The sequence below is a fragment of the Lathyrus oleraceus genome, chromosome 4 (genome assembly GCF_024323335.1).
Source record: "Lathyrus oleraceus cultivar Zhongwan6 chromosome 4, CAAS_Psat_ZW6_1.0, whole genome shotgun sequence".
NCBI lineage: Eukaryota > Viridiplantae > Streptophyta > Magnoliopsida > Fabales > Fabaceae > Lathyrus > Lathyrus oleraceus.
The window spans coordinates 129,499,223-129,520,214 of record NC_066582.1 but is presented as its reverse complement, the minus strand read 5'-3'; the positions used below and the strand labels follow the sequence as shown (position 1 = coordinate 129,520,214).

The following is a 20,992-nucleotide window of genomic DNA, read 5'->3' as shown; positions in this document are numbered from 1 at the left end:
TTTTATCAAAATAGAAATTATCGCAACAACTCAAGATTTTTTTATCAAAATAGAAATTACCGAAATCAATTAAAAATTGCAGTATATAAATCAAAATATTTTGTTAATAATGAGCTAAATGAATTAATAATAATTTTTTTTTCATTAGACTTTATTTTTGTTTTGAGTTTTAGAATTTCATTAAATGAATTTATTAGGATTTATTTCCTTTTTCCATATATATATATATATATATATATTATATATATATATATATATATATATATATATATATATTATATATATATATATATATATATTCTAATTATGGTTTCTTAGAAGCTAGTATTAAAGCCCAAAATATATTGAGATTAAAACAGAGAAAGTATATAAGGAAATATTATTGTTAATAATGAGCATTACGACGAAGCCATTGAAATTGGAACAATTTGAAAATTTTTGTGGAATGCTTGGAGTTACGGATATTATTGAAGTAATCTAAGTTCAGATGAATTAGCTTAAGGGAGAGCTTGTTAGGAAGTTTATTATTATTAAAATATTAACTGTAATTTGTTTGTTAGCTATTCTTAATTTTTAGGAAAGATCTATTCTTTAGGAAGAATAGGGTTTGTTTTTTTTCTATTATTACCTATTTTTTAGGAAGAATAGAGTTTGTTTCTTTTCTAATTATTACCACGTTTCATAGCGGTAAATTCTATTTTCCTTGTAAGCCTATTTATAAATCCTATTCTCTTAACGAATAATTACCGCGTGTTGCTATTTGTTATTATAAAACTAACAATGTCCCCTTCTCCACAAAAAGAACAAGAATTCATATTCCGTTCTAAACTTCCAGACATTGTAATCCCAACTCACCTTCCATTACACTCTTACTGTTTCCAAAACCTCTCTCAATTCCACAACCGTCCATGCCTCATCAACGGCCACACCGGCGAAACCTTCACTTACTCCGACGTCCATCTCAACGTCCGCAAAATTGCTTCCGGTTTAAACTCCATCGGAATCCATCAAGGTGACGTCATCATGCTCGTCCTCCGTAACTCATTTCAATTCGCCCTCACTTTCCTCGGTGCCTCGTATCGCGGCGCCGTCATCACCACTGCCAATCCATTCTACACCTCATCAGAACTATCTAAACAAGCCACCGCAACGAAAACGAAACTCATCGTAACTCAATCATTGTACGTCAGTAAAATCAAAGAATTAGCTAAAATGAACAACATCAAAATCGTGTGCACTGATGATTCACCATCATCATTGGAAGAAAATGTTGTTGATTTCTCAGTTTTAACAAATGCTGATGAAAACGAAGCACCGGAAGTGAAAATAAACGCTAACGACGTGGTTGCGTTACCGTTTTCTTCAGGAACTTCTGGACTTCCAAAAGGAGTTATGTTAACCCATGAGAATTTAGTTACAACAATATCAGAGTTAGTTGACGGTGAAAATCCTCACCAATACACTAACGAAGAGGATGTGTTACTCTGTGTTCTACCTATGTTTCATATCTATGCGCTCAATTCGATTTTACTGTGTGGAATTCGTTCTGGTGCTGCGGTATTGATTTTGGAGAAATTTGAGATTAAAACGGTTTTAGAGTCGATTGATAAGTATAAAGTGACGATAGTGTCTTTTGTGCCACCTATTGTTTTAGCGTTGGTAAAGAGTGGAGAGTTACATCGATACGACTTGTCGTCTATTAGAGTGATGATAACGGGTGCTGCACCCATGAGAATGGAACTTGAACAAGCTGTCAAGGATAGGATGCCACAAACTGTGCTTGGACAGGTTCGAGGCCATGTTTATAATTGATATTATTATGTTTTTGTTAGTTTTAGAATAACAAATAGCGAAGGGATAATTATATATTAAGAGAATAGGGCTTATAACTAGTCTTAATAATTGAATTTCTATTGAATTTCTATTTTACAGGGATATGGAATGACGGAGGCAGGACCACTTTCTGTTAGCTTAGCATTTGCAAAGGAACCGTTTAAGGCAAAACCCGGTGCATGCGGCACGGTGGTGAGAAACGCCGAGATGAAAATAGTCGACATAGAAACCGGTGCTTCTCTACCAAGAAACAAAGCGGGTGAAATTTGCATTAGAGGCACAAAAGTTATGAAAGGTGCTGTATTAAAACTAAATCCATAGAGTCTCTGTTAAAATTATATTGTAGACTTTAAAATCATTATCATTTGTTATTTGTGATTAGGATACCTAAATGATCCTGAGGCTACAAAGAAAATTATAGACAAAGATGGATGGCTACACACAGGTGACATTGGATTAATGGATGATGATGATGAACTTTTCATTGTTGATCGATTAAAGGAATTGATTAAATACAAAGGATATCAAGTTGCTCCTGCTGAACTTGAAGAATTGTTGATTGCTCACCCAGATATTTCTGAAGCTGCTGTTGTACCGTAAGTAATTACAAAGGAAAAATATATATTCTTCATTAACAAATTTATTTATTATTCTATTATTAATTAATCGTGTTGTTTTCCCTCAGATTGAAAGATGAAGATGCTGGAGAAGTCCCAGTTGCATTTGTTGTTAGATCAAGTGGTTCAAAGATCAGTGAGGATGAAATCAAGCAATATATATCCCAACAGGTTTTACTTTCATTATCACTATCCATTTATAATTCTTGTTTTGAGTGTTATTTATTGTGTTATTGTATGTTTGGCAGGTTGTATTTTACAAGAGAATAAATAAAGTTTACTTCACCGAAGCTATTCCTAAAGCAGTCTCCGGCAAAATTCTGCGAAAGGAATTAACTGCAAGACTAATGAAGGACTAGTGGTGTGACAAAGACGGACAATTTTTTATTTTTTTGCAATTAGACTTTTTATGTGACTAAAAAAACGTTTCTGTATGCAAACAAATATTTATGTGACATTTTAATGGACAAATGTCACAGAACATTAAACCAAGTGCAACAATCAACTATTTACTTTGTTTCTCTATGCAAACTGTTAAAGGGAATCTTATGCACTTAGTTGCCTCTCACAACAGTGCTAAACAGTTTAGATTCAAAATACATAACACATACTACTCCTTAAAGATGGACACTAGCAATTCTTTTACGAATAATTTACTTATAAAAAAAAATCACAACACTTACCGACTATTTGTTGGAAATAAAGACTTTTTGAATACAGAGTTTTGAATACAAATGTGTAAGATTACATATCTATTTATAATAGTCTAAGGAGAACTCTAGACACACTAATTCTAGAGAGTTCTCAACTTTAAATATTCAAAGAGTATTCTAGAAAATATTACAACCTTAAGAAACATCTAGACACTCCAAACATTACAAGAGTTTTTTAGAAATATTACCAAAATTAAGTAAGTCCAAAATTCAAATAATAAGGTTAGCCCCAAATCAAGTTTAATATTTCAACATTCCCCCTTAAACTTGATTTGTGACTCCAAGCATATTCCTTAGCTTCACGAAAGTTTTCAACGTGAATGGCTTGGTGTCGCTACGCGAAAAATACAGAGTCACCATCGATTTTTATTTATTCCAAAAGAAAGGGAAAATATCGAAAAAATCCCCAAAGACTGGTCATCGCAACCACGAACAGGTTCGGAAGTCGGTTATGCAAGGGGAAGATATTAGCACCCCTCACATCCATGGTACTTCATGGGAACCATCTAGGATGTTTGCGCTTTCTCCTTTAATGATCCTTACGAATGGTCATGATCAGTGATAGAATCGTTATCTCTTGTGGCGATTGTAACCTTTGGTGCAGATCTACGGAGCGATCACGAACGTTGAACGATGACAACGCCTCTACTCAGTCCACACGAACGGATTTCTTCAATCTCAGTGCTAGCTGCTACGAATGAAGGCTTTGAGTGAGAGAGAGAGAAACGAAATTGCAACTCCACAAATGCTTCTACACAAGGGTTCTATTTATAGAACCACTTGTGTGGGCTGCAAGCTAAAAAGCTCACTCAAGTGTATGTGGCCCATATCTTATAATATGTCAATATCACTTAAGCGCGTGGTACCTTACCATATTTCGTATTCTACTTAAGTACACCGTACCTTACGATGTTCTACAATTCACTTAAGTTCACCGTACCTTACGGTGTTCCTTAGTTACTCTATCTCTCATCAATCCGTCCTTTGTGTGTGACCCTGTAGGTTTTCGCGGCATTGGAAATTATATTAAATCACGCATTTAACATAATAAACAGTGAGCGGTATCTAGCAACACATCACTGCTACCCAAGATACGAAAATGTCATGTGATCTGACAAATCCTTCTATGATAATACTTATGTGTATAATTATCCTTTTGCCCTTATGTCTATATTGAACACAAGGCATAGACCGTGTCATCCTTGTACATTTCAATATTGGGCCCATAGACATTTATCCTGTTACGCAAGATGGGCAAATTCCATCTAGGTCACTCATGTCCCTTAGCATGCTTCGTGGAGTACCCATCAACTGTCTTTATGGTCATCCAGTTACGGACAACGTTTGATCAACAATAAGGCACTCGATTCTACATCTAGGGTCCACAGTGGTTTCAGGTCGAAGGGTGGTATACACCATTATCACCATGAGAATAACTTATGACACTTTGCATAACATTCTATATAGTATTCTCATAGCGGGTCAATCCAGTATAAATATTACTCTTAATACTCATACCTATCTTTAAGACTTGATAACTCCTTATCCATGATCCATGAGATGTGATCATCAGTCTATAAACATAATAGTCTTCATGCTTTAATGTTATCCCACTTTATAATAAAGCTCGACTATGGATACTTTAAGAATAGTGTCCTTATGTTTAATGCGATCTCATGATTAAGTCATACTTGATACATTAAACGGACTAGCTATTCTAGGGACTTTATTAAACAAACATAATAAAGAAAAAGCCTTTTATTATTAATAAATGATTCGATACAAGTACCAAAAGTATCGGCCTCTAGGGCTTACACCAACAATCTCCCACTAGCACTATAGCCAATCAGGCATATCCCTAATGCCCATAGATCTAGTATGGCCATCATGCTTCTGCTGCGCAAGAGGCTTTGTCAGTGGGTCAGCAATATTGTCAAGTGTAGGTACTCTGCATATTTTCCCATCTCCTCTATCTATTATCTCTCAAATGAGGTGATAACGCCTAAGTATGTGTTTGGATCGTTGGTGAGATCTAGGCTCCTTAGCTTGTGCGATAGCATCATTGTTATCACAATAGAGACCAATGGGATCCACAATGCTAGGAACTATGCCAAGTTCACTAATGAACTTTTTGATCCAAACAGCTTTCTTTGCTGCACTTGAGGCAACAATATACCCGGCCTCGGTTGTAGAATCAGCAACTGTATCTTGCTTTGAACTTTTCCAGCTCACAACGCCACCGTTTAAGCAAAACACATAACCAGATTGCGATCTAAAGTCATCATTATCTGTCTGGAAGCTAGCATCAGTGTATCCAATTACAGCCAACTCTTCCTGACCTCCATATATCAAGAATGAGTCCTTAGTCCTTCTCAAATACTTAAGGATATTCTTGACAGCCACCCAATGAGCATCACCAGGATCTGATTGGTACCTACTCGTTGCACTTAAAGCATACGAGACATCTGGTCGAGTACATAACATGGCATACATGATAGATCCTATTGCAGATGCATATGGAATCTTATTCATGTGATCCCTTTCTTCCTTAGTTGAAGGGGATTGTGTTTTTGATAGACACGTGCCATGTTGCATAGTTGTGAATCCTTTCTTGGAATCATGCATATTAAAGCGTCTCAGCACTTTGTCTATGTATGTACTCTGACTTAGGCCAAGAAGTTTTTGTGATCTATCTCTATAGATTCTAATTCCTAATATATAGGCTGCTTCACCTAGGTCCTTCATAGAAAAGCATTTCCCCAACCAAGACTTTACTTGTTGCAGGGTAGGGACATCGTTTCCAATGAGTAATATGTCATCTACATATAATACCAGGAAAACGATCATGCTCCCACTAACCTTCTTGTAGACACAAGGCTCATCTTCCTTCTTGATTAATCCATATTGTTTTACCGTTTCATCAAAACGAAGATTCCAGCTTCTGGAAGCTTGCTTCAATCCATAGATTGATCTTTGTAACTTACATATCTTTTGGGATTCTTATGGTATGTCAAATCCTTCAGGTTGTGTCATATACACATCCTCAAGAAGATTCCCATTAAGGAAAGTAGTTTTGACATCCATTTGCCATATTTCATAATCATGATATGCAGCGATAGCAAGTAAAATCCGAACAGATTTAAGCATTGCAACTGGTGAAAAGGTTTCATCATAGTCAACCCCATGAATTTGTTTATATCCTTTTGCAACCAGTCTTGCCTTATAGGTATGTACCTTACCATCCATGTCAGTCTTCTTTTTGAAGAACCACTTGCATCCTATAGGGCTAACTCCTACAGGAGGCTCTACCAAGGTCCAAACTTGGTTTGTGTACATGGAATTCATTTCAGATTTCATGGCTTCTAGCCACTTCTCAGACTCGGGACCAGTTATGGCCTCTTGGTAGGTCACAGGCTCATCTTGATCCATGAGTAATACATCACCTTGATCAGTTATGAGATATCCATATCTCTCAGGTATGTGACGTATCATGCTTGACCTACGCTGGTCTTGTTCTACTTGAGCAAGTTTCTCTTCCACAACTACTTGTGTTTCCTGCTCTAATTCCTCCATAGGTGTGTCGATGCTTTGTGATTCTTGAATTTCTTCAAGCTCTACTTTCCTCCCAATGATTCCTTTGGAAATAAAATCCTTTTCTAGGAAAACTCCAATTCAAGCGACAAACACTTTGCCCTCAGAAGGATTGTAGAAGTAATACCCTCTTGTTTCTTTAGGATACCCCACAAATAAGCATTTGTCAGATTTGGGCTCAAGCTTAGTTGAAATTTTTCGTTTCACATAAACTTCGCAACCCCAAATCTTCTGTAAGACATATATGGTTTCTTACCACTCCATATCTCATATGGTGTCTTCTCAACCTTTTTGGATGGAATACGGTTAAGTGTGTAAGCTGCTGTCAATAGTGCATGTCCCCAAAAGGAGTTTGGAAGATCGGCGTGACTCATCATGGATCAGACCATGTCTAACAGGGTTCGATTTCTTCTCTCAGATACACCATTTCATTAGGGTGTTCCAGGAAGAGTAAGTTGGGATAGGATCCCACACTCTTTCAGATGGTCATCAAACTCTAGGCTTAAATACTCACCACCTCGATATGATCGAAGAGTTTTAATATTCTTACCTAGTTGGTTTTGTACTTCATTCTTGAATTCCTTGAACTTTTCAAAGGACTCTGATTTGTGTTTCATTAAATACACATAACCATATCTACTGAAATCATCAGTAAATATGATGAAGTACTGAAAACCTCCTCTGGCTGGTATGTTCAGTGGTCCACATACATCAGTATGTATGAGGGCCAAAAGATCATTAGCTCTTTCACCTTTTCCTGTGAATGGAGACTTTGTCATCTTTCCAATTAAACAAGATCTGCATGTCTCATATGATTCATAATCAAAAGAGTCCAAGAGTCTATCTTTATGGAGTTTGGAAATGCGTTTCTCATTTATGTGGCCTAATCGACAATGCCAAAGGTAAGTTGGATTTAACTCATTAGGTTTCATCCTTTTAGTATTAATGTTATAAATAGGCATTTCAAGATCAAGAACATATATTCCATTGTTCATTTGTGCAGTAGCATAGAATATATCATTCAAATAAATTGAGCAACAATTGTTCTTTATTATAAATGAAAAACCAAACTTGTCCAAACAAGAAACGGAAATAATATTCCTGCTAATTGCAGGTACATAATAACAGATCTCTAACTGAATTATTAAACCACTAGGTAAAGTCAATACATAAGTTCCTACGGCTAAAGCAACAACCTTTGCTCCATTGCCAACTCGTAGGTCAACTTCACCTTTTGCCAAATCTCTACTCCTTTTTAGTCCCTGCACATTGGTACAAATGTGAGAACCGCATCCAGTATCTAATACCCATGATGCAGAAGTAGATAAATTAATTTCAATAACAAAAATACCTGAAGTTGAAGTCTCTACTCCATTCTTCTTATCTTCCAGGTACTTTGGGCAGTTTCTTTTCCAGTGTCCGGTCTTACCGCAATGGAAGCAGGTGCCTTCTTTTGCTATGCCTCCACTAGGCTTCAAAGCAGCAACAATGCGTTTGGGTTTGGAAACTTCCTTGCCTTTCCCTTTATCACCCTGCTTGGTGGGCCTTTTGTTCTATCTCTTTCCATTTCCGATCATCAAAATGGACTTCCCTTTTGACTTCAGATTCTGCTCAGCAGTTCTTAACATGGCTAGCAGTTCAGGAAGAGATTTGTCCATATCATTCATATTAAAATTTAGGACAAATTGAATGAATCTATCTGGCAACGATTGCAAGATCAAATCAGTCGCAAGTTCCTTTCCGAGGGGAAAACCCAACCTCTCAAGGTTTTCCACATACCCAATCATCTTGAGCACATGGGGACCTACAAGGGCTCCTTCAGCTAACTTGCCTTGAAAAAGGGCTTTTGAAACTTCAAATCTTTCATGCCTTGCTTGCTCTTGATAGAGCATCTTCAGGTGTTCAATCATATCGAACGCTACCATGTTCTCATGTTGCTTTTGCAACTCTGAGTTCATGGTAGCTAGCATTAGACAAGCAGTTTCATTGGCATCATCGACATGCTTCTTATAAGCATCTCTTTCTGCCTTAGGTGCAGAACTAGGAGGTTCCTCTTCAGGAACAGGTTTCTCTAAGACATATAGCTTTCTATCATGTTTGAGGACAATCCTCAGATTTCGGTGCCAATCCAGAAAATTTGTCCCAGACAATTTTTCCTTGCCAAGGATTGATCGCAAAATGTTGTTAGAGGTGTTTGTTGTCATGGTAATCTACATGAAAATAATGAAAATATAAGTATCAATTACATATTTAATTAGGCCTTTAATTAAATATGCTCCCACTATTTTACTCAAAACAAATGACCCTCACCATTTGATTCGGAAAATCCCGTTGGAAGATTTTCTAGTGGATCGAGATCCATATTTCACTTTGTTTTAAGTCCGCGTAGGCGGATTACACAAAACTAGGTTATTTAGGTAGGAACTCCTTCCAATTGTATCTAATATAACTCTCGAATATTTTAGTTGGGTGAATAACTCCTTATTCCAATCCATCACATGGATCATTTCCAACTCTTGCTTCTAAACATATATAATCTTATTATAATTTGTTTAGTTAAGTTTGACCCATTGTTTTAACAATTGGATATTACAATTATCCCATCGCACCTTACTGATATAGAACATGCACCTCGCGTAGGCGAAACCTACATTATCCGATACTAGTCTTGATGAGTGTTAAAACTTGGAAAGTATAAACTTAATATTTAATTTAAGGGAATTTGCAATTATTCTGATCTCACCGGCTTATTTATCGTATAAATCGTCTCTCACATGCATCGACATACATTCACATGCATCAACATACATTCATAATGAAACAGTTATGGCCCCTAGAGCAATTGTTCTCCCAAGCCAATGAGAGAACCTAAGCTAACCTAATAACGATCTAAGCTTCTCCAAGCAAGATCTTCAAGGTTGTCCTCCTTTGGTATTGAATTCTTCTCTTTCTTCATAACATTACATTACATAAAGAAACTCGTTTTACATACGAGGGAGTGAGATGAGAAAAGAAGTTACATTAAGAGATTAAAAGAGAGGCACGACACGCAGGTCGTATTTTAAAACCCAAAACAAAATAAAGGAAAACTAAGGCCATAACCGATCACCACAAGACAATAATAATAAACACATTATTTGTATTAATTTTAATTCTTTTAATTAATTAAAACCAAATTAAATTTCGGCGACCGATCACGCTACGCAGAGTTAGCGGGGGGTCCGCTGCCCGGGCAGCGCCCCTGGCCAAAAATTTTAATGAACAATTCATTTGAAATCGACGTCGTTTTTCGCATCAACACTTGATACTTTAAAGCACAACTCTTGCGCAGTCACAACCCTAATCGCATAACTCTTTGACAACACAACCCTTGTGCCGTCATTAACCCTAATGCATAACTCTTTGACAACACAACCCTTGTGTCGTCATTAACCCTAATGCATAACTCTTTGACAACATAACCCTTGTGCCGTCATTAACCCTAATGTACCAATTTCAGACCGTCAAACATATCTCGATTGTTGATTCAGTATGATTGATCAATACGTCATTGCTTCACCATACTAATGTCGGATCAAGAAGCAAACGACCATTGATCACTCAAAGGAAAACAACCATTAAGTGTTTGAATGAACGAAACAGAAACAGTATATCATATATATCGTATTTTGCATCAGGACTACTTATATCATATATATAACTTGATCGATTTCAATTTAATTACTCGTTTATTCTTTGATTCATTCTGTCTTTTAATCGTATTAATACAGAAAATACAGAAAATAAACAGCTATCAGATGCATGGTTTTGTAAGTGGCTCTGATACCACTGAAGGAGAAGTGCGATCCAAAACGCAGCGGAATTTAAAATTTCTCCTTTAATGATCCTTACGAATGGTCATGATCAGTGATAGAATCATTACCTCTTGTGGTGATTGTAACCTTTGGTGCAGATCTACGGAGCGATCACGGACGTTGAACGATGACAACGCCTCTACTCAGTCCACACGAACGGATTCCTTCAATCTCAGTGCTAGCTGCTACGAATGAAGGCTTTAAGTGAGAGAGAGAGAAACGAAATTGCAACTCCACAAATGCTTCTACACAAGGGTTCTATTTATAGAACCACTTGTGTGGGCTGCAAGCTAAAAAGCCCACTCAGGTGTATGTGGCCCATATCTTATAATATGTCAATATCACTTAAGCGCGTGGTACCTTACCATATTTCGTATTCTACTTAAGTACACTGTACCTTACGATGTTCTACAATTCACTTAAGTGCACCGTACCTTACGGTGTTTCTTAGTTACTCTATCTTTCATTAATCCGTCCTTTGTGTGTGACTCTGTAGGTTTTCGCGGCATTGGCAATTATATTATATCACACATTTAACATAAGAAACAGTGAGTGGTATCTAGCAACACATCACTGTTATCCAAGACACGAAAATGTCATGTGATCTGACAAATCCTTTTATGATAATACTTATGTGTATAATTACCCTTTTGCCCTTATGTCTATATTGAACACAAGGCATAGACCGTGTCATCCTTGTACATTTCAATATTGGGCCCATAGACATTTATCCTGTTACGCAGGATGGGCAAATTCCATCTAGGTCACTCATGTCCCTTAGCATGCTTCGTGGAGTACCCATCAACTGTCTTTATGGTCATCTAGTTACGGACAACGTTTGATCAGCAATAAGGCACTCGACTCTACATCTAGGGCCAACAGTGGTTTCAGGTCGAAGGGTGGTATACACCATTATCACCATGAGAATAACTTATGACACTTTGCATAACATTCTATATAGTATTCTCATAGCGGGTCAATCCAGTATAAATATTACTCTTAATATTCATACCTAAGTTTAAGACTTGATAACTCCTTATCCATGATCCATGAGATGTGATCATCAGTCTATAAACATAATAGTCTTCATGCTTTAATGTTATCCCCCTTTATAATAAAGCTTGACTACGGATACTTTAAGAATAATGTCCTTATGTTTAATGTGATCTCATGATTAAGTCATACTTGATACATTAAACGGACTAGCTATTCTAGAGACTTTATTAAACAAACATAATAAAGAAAAAGCCTTTTATTATTAATAAATGATTCGATACAAGTACCAAAAGTATTGGCCTCTAGGGCTTACACCAATAGACTTTATTAAACAAACATAATAAAGAAAAAGCCTTTTATTATTAATAAATGATTCGATACAAGTGCCAAAGGTTTGCGGAGTGGAGATAGATTTTAATTTAGTGTGCTCGCCAAGGAATGGATCCTCGTGCCTACGTATGCCCACTTGTTGAAGTGAGAAATCAGAGCCTTCGTAGTTCGTGGTTTTGAAATTGTTTGTGTTTGTTTTGTTGATTTTATTACCTTGAAGAAGGATTTTCGAATGGTGTCGCCCTAAGGCTCAAACAAAAGGTTTGAATGCGTTGAATTGTTTTTAGGTTTTGAGAAAACGTTATTGATTTCGGATTGCACTAAAGACTATGGATAAAGGTGAATACCTCAAACGGTCAAGCCAAACATCTTGTGTTCAAAGCATTCAGAATGAGTGTAGGAAAGCTCCAGTCTCATCCCTTCTTTATCGCTTAAGGCTCGTGACGTACGATCCTAATCACCATTTATTGTGTTTTTGGATTTGATTTGGAAAATGACTGTTTGACGTTGGATCAAGGGTTTGTTTATTGTTTTTTATTTAAGAAAAGGACCAATTGATGTTGGATCAAGGGTTTGATTATTGGTTGCGAAATGGTGAACGTTCCTAATGCCTAAGGAGTAGCTAACAAGCAATAAAAGAAAGTAAGTAAATGCGTACATCGGAAAGGGGAGGGGGGTACATGTAAAGTACAAGGGATTGCAGGAAATAAAGGGTTTCATTGTCAGGTAGTCCAAGAGAAAGCCATGTGTGTGCGATTGTGTCCTAAACTAGAAAGCATGCAAAATTATCTTATTTCTAACACTAGGGGTACAATCGTCATTTTACCATTTATGGATTAATATTGAACCAAATTTCTACTTTTGCAAAATCTTAATTAAAATCAATTAAATCCTAAACTCATTTTAACATTTCTAAAATTTCTAATATATCCTAAAATTCATCTAATTAACCTAAATCTAAAAATTTAATAAACCTAAATTCCTAATTATTTATAATGTTTCTAATTGAAAATCTAAATTTAATATTGCTAATTAATTTCTAAAAATCTATTTAGACTAATCCTAAAATTATTTAATTCTAATAGTATTTCTTAATATTTCTAAAATTTTTAATTAGCTTCTAATAACACTAATCCTAATTTTCCTAATTAATCCTAATCAATACCTAATCGTCTGATTAAGCTAATTAACTTACATTAACTAAACTTAATCAACTAGTAACCAAAAATAAAGAAATAAGCCCAAAGAAATTGAGAATGGGCTCAACAAGGGATAGCGGAGCCCCATCGGATGGGGTGCAGTAGCATTGAGGGAGTGTGAACGGGGAAATCCGCTTGGGTCTAGGGCCCAAACCGGATCTTCAACAAGCTGAAACAGGGGACGCACGTACTGAAAGAAAAGAGGATACAACAAAAGAAAATGGACCAAAAGCCAAACTCATCGTCCCACATCACCGTCGTGTTCTCCATCATACGCCGTGCTCGCATCGCCGTCGCGGCCCTAGGAAGAAGAAGATGACTCCGATGATGCACACGTCTTTCAGTTTCCGCGTTCATCATCCGCGACGGTTCAAAGATCTGAAGGTTCATGACGTTATGCAATCGAATATGGTTCGTGTTCTTCCGTTCATCAGATCGAGGATTCGAAGGTTCGCATTGCCATATTCAACTCGTTTTGTTATTGTATGCGCGAACGAAAGGAAAAATGGTATCGAAGACGAATCAGAGGACCTACCAGATCGAACACGTATCAAATTTCCTAACTGATTTCCAATTTCCTCTCCTTACTCTCCCTCTGTTTGAGTTTAATTTGTGAATTCTTGCATGCGTTGCGTCTGCAAATTCACTATGATTGATCTTCTGTTGGTCTCGTCTTTTATCGTGAGTGATCGATGAATCAAATTTCTGATGTGTTGGATCCTCTCTTCGACTTGTTGAATTTGCGTTGCCTCGTGGTTATTGATAACGGATGATGGAGTGAGGTTCGGTGTTGTGGTGGATTGAAGCGGTTGAGGGTTTGGCGAAGGTGGAGATTACGGTTATGGAGGTTGTAAGAAATGTAGATTGGAAAAGTTTGTTAGAGTTTGGAGGGAGGGAAGAAGAAGAAGAAGAATCTGGAAGGGGATTTGAGAGAGGTGAAGATTCGTGAATTTTATAGAGTGATGGAGAGTGAGATTAGAAGTTTGTTAGGAAAAATTCTGTTATTTTCGTTTTCATTTTTTATGCAGAAATCGTTCTTTGGAAGCTTATAGCTTCGACTGGCGTGTGTTTAGCATTGGCTTGCAGCCTGTTGTTGTTTAAATTGGCACGTGCATTTTACTTGGTTTCCACTTGTACGTTTATGCTCTCTGGATTGCCTTTCGCTTCTAGCCTGAATGCAGCTTGTTTGTAGTCTTGGCTCAGCTGCGGTTTGCACTTGAATTGCCAGCGTTTTGATGTTGGTAGCCTGTACTGCAGTTGGAATTGCATTGCGTTTTGGATTGGCGTGTTGTTGGCTTGCGCTTTTGGTGTAGCTTCCATGTGGCTGGCACTTGCTCACTTTGGCCGTGTTTTGCAGCTTGTAGTACTTGGCTGCACTTTTGGTTATAGTTTGCTCTTTGCTGCAACTTTCACATTGCTTATTTGGAATATCAATATGGATTAGATTCATTATGAGATGGGTTGCTATGGACATGGGCCAAATATGGGGTCATTGGATATTGACATGGAAATGGATTAACTGGACTATTGGGTTAATTATGGTTTAATGGGTTTAAACTCATTGGATATGGAAATTAGATAAGTTGGATATTTAGATACTTAAAATGGGCTTAAAAAAATGGATTGGTTAATTTGGTTTAAAAATGGATACGGGTTACAAATTTGGATTTAAAAATTGGAATTGCTTTTGATTGTAAATGGTTAATGGATATGGTTAATGGTTTTATTAAAAATTGGATTTGAAAATGGATCATGGATTTGGAAATTTTATGGACTTTGGATAATCAAAATGGAATGAAATTTGAATTAAAATGGGCTTAATTCTAATTAAACAAAAATGGCCCATTAGAAAAAGAAATAAAATTCTACAAATGATTAAAATTCTAAAAATTCAATTTAACTCCCAAACATCAATTTGAACCAGAATTAACTCGAACAAAAAATCCATTCGACTTAACTTGAAATCAGAAATCCGTTTGAAACTGAGATCAATGGAAAAATGTTATGATGCAATGATGAAAAGATAAATCGGATAACAACATGCAGTGAACCAATGAACCCAAACGATCACAAGGCTTGTAACTCGTATTAAATCATGGTTGAATGAAATGACTGACCAGATGCATCAGTGCACTAATAAACACATGAATTAAAGTCACGTGTCGCCTCTTGTTGAACCATGCTTATTCAAATGAAATGTATGGATGAAAATGATATGCAAATGTTTAGGGTTAATGACCTATATGATAAGGGTGGGGCGAATTTCAGGGTATGACATCTGCCCCTATTTAATCTTCCCGGACCTGAATGTATGGATAGCAACTGCTTTCAGAAAATTAAGGTAAGAGATGATTAAATACTTGATTAACAGGAAATTTGCCCGCCACGAACAAATGGAAAGCAATGTGAAGATAGGTCACAGGGAGGTCTTCTTCACCGGGATATATGGAAGAACAAACATGTCTTTGCGCAGGGCAACTGCTGGGAATAGGAATGTTATTTGGTAAATGGATATGTGAGGGGTTAGATATGCATGGCGTATGCAGTATGCTAATGCAGCATGATTGATCATTTTTTCATTTTATCTCTACTAACAAGCTTTTTTTTGAAGGCACCGAGAAAGAATTTTCCGCTGGGGGATATCTTCTTGGTAATTGTTCTCTTTTGGAATCATGAAACGGTTCGCCACACAAATCCTAGGATTCGGGATGGCAGATGACCTTACTGAGGACGACAGTAGGCGAATGGAAGGTAAATTATTAATCGACAACTCTGAGGTTGGGGGCAGAAACAAAAGCAACACTGATTGCTGGGGATTGAAACGTTCTGACCTCAATACTGTGACTGGGGCAAAACTGGACATTCTCAACTCTGCGGTTGGAAACAAATTGTGATCAACATCGATTCTGAGACTGGAGACAGGGTAAGCATCAACTCTGAGGTTGGGTATGGTAGGGTTGACATCAACTCTAAGGTCGGGAACAAAGGTAGTAGGCGTCAACTCGGAGGTTGGGTTTGCAGTTGAACGTCGAATCTAAGGTCGGGAACAAAGGTAGGCGTCAACTCTGAGGTCGGGTTTGCAGTTATCAACTCTGAGGTTGGAGAATAAGAAAATGATACAACAACTCGAAAGTTGGGAAAAAGGTAGCCATTCCACTCTGAGGTTGGGGATAAAAGGTAGTCGTCAACTCTAAGGTTGGAAAAAGGCAGTCGTTCAACTCTGAGGCTGAAGAAAGATAACTATTCAGCTTTGAGGCCGGGGAATAAGGAGACATACAACTCTGAGGTTGGGGGTAACATGACACATTCACTATGAAGTGTAAAAAGGTAAGTACTCAACTCTGAGGTCGAAAAAAGGTGATCGTCAACCCTAAGGTTGGAAAAAGTTAGGTCCTAAGCTCTGAGGCTTGAAAGAGATACACCAACTCCGAAGTTAGAAAAATGTAATTGCTCAACTCTGAGGTCGGGAGCGAAAAATGGTAAATGTCAACTTCGAGGTTGGAAACAAGCAGATACTCAACTCTGAGATCGGGAGAATAAACGGTAAACAACGACTCTGACAACAACTCTGAGGTTGGAAAAGGAACAACAACTCTGAGGTCGGGAACAAAGGAAAGGCAACATACAACTCCGAGGTTGGGATGACACGATAAGCAACGACAATTCTGAGGTTGAAAAGGGCGACAACACTGAGGTTGGAAAAGGGGCTACAACACTGCGGTTGGAAAAAGGGACTGCAACACTGTGGTTGAAAAATGGGCGACAACACTGCGGTTGGAAAATGGGCGACAACACTGCGGTTGGAAAAAGGGACTTGTCATACGGTGAACTGACTTTATGGGTTTTTAATCGCAATGTCGCGGATAGCAAGAGTCGCCACCAACTTTTCTTTTATCCCATAAGGAAAGGTGGAAAAGAACAGGAAAGACCTTAATTTAGATTCTTAGGTTCGGGAGGTACTTTATACAAAGGGAAGGGGTTAGCACCCTTTGTATCCGTGGTTATCCACGGGCTCTTAATTGCTCAATCATTTATGTTTTTCTTGTTTGAAAAAGTGTTGGTGAATTGTTTAAGAAAATTGTTTTGAAAAGAGAATTTAACTTTGTAATGATTCTTGCATGAATATATACAAAATGGTTATCTCATTTAATTTTGAAAATTGTTTAGAAAAATATAACTCGGCAATGATCCTAGTACGGATGTATGCTAAGTGGTGATTTTCTAAAAAAGGATGTTTGAAATGTTTGAGATGTGTAAGGTGGGAAAAATATTTTAGGTTATGAATGAGCAATTAAGGGTTATACCTGTCCGAGGTCTTTCCGGGCATTTCCTATCCTTATAAGGGTAAAACTGTCCTTACTATTGAGAAGTAAGTAGTTTTATCCTTTGGATGTTTAAGGGTCATCGATAGGTCATTGAAGGCAACAGTTGTAAGGATACCTTAGCATTCGAAGGGACGATCATCATTTAACCGTAGGCTACACCGAAGGGTCATCGAGGGACAAAATCATATATTCGAAGGCAACATCCGAGGGACTATGATTTATTTTATGATGATTTAATCGAAGGGTCTTTGCTAAGTGTATCCCCACATTCGCGGGACATGACCGTATTACGTAATCGTGGGGTAATAAAGAGAGGTCCGATATTATTATTTAAAGTCCGGATTTTAACAATTAATTAAATAGCCGTAATCAATTAGGTAATTAGGTCCACAGTAAATCAATGAAATCAATACATTAAAAAAATCAAGCTTGGTGATTCAAGATGAATCTCCACATTAAACTTAGGTCATCCAAAAGCCATCTCCTCAAGAATGTCCACACCTAAAGCGACATGCTTAGCCGGCTATTTCTTTGGAAGTACTAGCTTTTACACCATGCAACACACGGATTAGAGCATTGAGGTAAAATACAATTAGAAATTGCACCATAAAATAAATACAACAATCAGGAATTTGAGCCAAACAATACAGAATCATGATTAGATAAACATAAAATGGACAACAAAGGGACAAAGTGTAACACCCTTCTAAAAATACCCCAATTATTTGGTAAAACAACACATATATAAATCAGAGTAATCATGCACCAAGGGTGTCACACAACACTTAACAACATAATAACTGTCATGCTCATTATTTAATCAAAATAATATTTTTTGTTGCACAATTCGCAGCGGATATAAATCAACTCAACCGTTCCACAAACATATAACGTATTACATAAAAATGGTTCAACAACCGACAATAACAATTAAAACGTCCCGTCCCGATGTTACATCTATCAGAGCATGACCCACTACGGTGACTACACTAGACTCCAAGCACTAGCTTCTACTCAACTCATCGCTCGTTACCTGAAAAATAATTGTAAGGGTGAGTTTCTCGATCAATAAAATAAGCATTATAATTCATCATGTAATGCTAAGTAATTTAACACGTTTCATCACCCAAATCAGATTACACATACAGCAACGGTAGTTGTCAATTCAATATCATACTCAATAACAGCATAAAATGCAACTCAAATGAGACTCGACTCGTCATGCATGTGGTACCATTCGGAGTAAAACTCCCAACTTAAAAATCATTGCCATTTTAGTGGGCATCAAGGCATAAGCCTTCAACTTTCAACTTAAAATTTTGCCAATCCAGGCCAACGTGGTGTGAGCAAAGCTCCATAAATTTTGCCAATCCAGGCCAACGTGGTGTGAGCAAAGCTCCGACTCTATGCATATGAATGTATATGGTATGTACGACTTGCAATTTCAACAACATAATAATAACAGCAATACAACAGCTCTTTCAACAAAAACAACCCATAATCAACTTTGGCTCATCAGCCTACAACTCAATATTTTCAACCATTTTAACGCAACTTATCAACATATTTGTATCAACTCTTCATCACATAATTCCACAACATTACTCATCATAATTAACTACAATAGGCCACTCACCCATTGTATTCACAACATAAAAATTAACAATTTTTCCACACTGCAACAGTGTTAACCGGTTAACGCCCTGGGTTAACCGGTTAACGCAGGAAAAATACATTTTCTGGCAAAACGCAACAGTGTTAACCGGTTAACGCCCTGGGTTAACCGGTTAACGCAGGCAAAACAGCACATTTTCACAAAATATAACAGTGTTAACCGGTTAACGCCCTGGGTTAACCGGTTAACGCAGGCAAAACAGCAGTCCCTGCGCTAACACAAGGCAGAATGCAGAGTTCTCCGCATTTTCCGCCGTTGGAGGACTTCCGGACCTCCGATTCAATTTCCGTAAAAAGCTATACGTTCAGAAATTCACAATACACTCAAACACGGATTCAATTACAGTCTAAACACAATTTATCCAACATAGTTTCCAGCATTCAAAATCCCAATTAGGGTCGATTCAACGGTTTCTCACTACCCATGACATGTTAATCTATAATACCCATTAAGCGACGATAAACCCCCCTTACCTGAGATAATCCGGCAGTCTCTAAGCTTCAAGCTTTTCCGATCTTCAACCTTTGCTCTTTCTCCACTTTTCACCCTTCAGCCGCTTCTCTGTTTCACGTGAAAAACTCTTTACCAACAATGAACCCTTTTTCTCTTATTCCAACTTATATATTTTCCACTAATTATTATTCCAAATAATAATAAAAATAATAATAATCCAATAATTCAATTTATTTAATTAAATTATTAAATATATTATTAACTTAATTAAATAATCCTCTTATTTAATTCGGGGTGTTACAACTCTCCCCTACTAAAAGAGTTTTCGTCCTCGAAAACATACCTCAAGCAAATAACTCTGGATAAGACTCCTTCATCCGACTCTCGAGTTCCCATGTCATGCTTTCGCCCGTAGCTCCCAACCAAACGACTTTAACCAACACAATCTCTTTTCCTCGAAGAGTCTTTGTTTCACGATCTTCAACTCGTACAGGCTTTGTCTCTACTGTTAAATTATCTCGCACTTGTACATCATCCATACTAACCACATGAGACAGATCTGAGATATACTTCCGAAGCTGCGACACATGGAATACATCATGCAAATTCGAAAGATTAGGTGGTAATGTCATCCGATAAGCAACTTTTCCAACTCGTTCTAAGATTTGATACGGACCAATGAAGCGAGGAGTGAGCTTTTTAGACTTCAAAGCCCTCCCAACTTCGGTCACCGGCGTGACTCTCAAAAACACATGGTCACCAGCTTGAAATTCTAAATCCTTCTTCCGCTTGTCATGGTAACTCTTCTGCCTACTCTGAGAAGCTTTCATCTTCTCCCGGATAAACTTCACTTTCTCGGTAGTTTCTCGAACTAACTCTGGTCCAAGTACTACACCCTCACCAGATTCGTGCCAACACAACGGAGTTCTACATCTACGACCATACAATGCTTCAAAAGGCGCCATTCCGATACTAGAATGGTAACTATTATTGTATGTGAACTCGATCAATGGAAGGTAAGTGTCCCACGAACCTCCTTGTTCAAGAACACAAGCTCTCATTAAATCCTCCAATGACTGAATAGTCCTCTCAGTTTGGCCATCAGTTTGAGGATGATATGCCGAACTCAACCTCAACTTAGATCCCAACGAATCTTGCAAACTTTTCCAAAATCCCGATGTAAACCTCGGATCTCTGTCCGACACAATACACAGAGGAACACCATGCAACTTTACAACTACTCGGACGTAAATCTCTGCCAACTTCGCAATTGGGTAAGTGATGTTAATAGGTATGAAGTGAGCCGACTTCGTGAGCCTATCAACGATCACCCAAATCGAATCATGCCCTCGTAAGGTAGCAGGCAGCCCCGTTACAAAGTCCATAGAAATGCTATCCCATTTCCA

At 37.5% G+C, this 20,992-nt stretch overlaps 1 protein-coding gene across 1 annotated transcript; it reads left to right on the top strand.

Annotated features, from left to right (window-relative positions):
- The first annotated feature begins 771 nt into the window (after nt 1-771).
- Nucleotides 772-2,943, top strand: LOC127074017 (4-coumarate--CoA ligase CCL1). The gene is made up of 5 exons (XM_051015273.1): nt 772-1,788; nt 1,933-2,128; nt 2,216-2,429; nt 2,519-2,621; nt 2,699-2,943. The coding sequence occupies exons 1-5, from the start codon at nt 781-783 to the stop codon at nt 2,807-2,809; spliced, it is 1,632 nt and encodes a 543-aa protein (XP_050871230.1). The 5' UTR covers nt 772-780; the 3' UTR covers nt 2,810-2,943.
- Nucleotides 2,944-20,992: the final 18,049 nt, after the last annotated feature.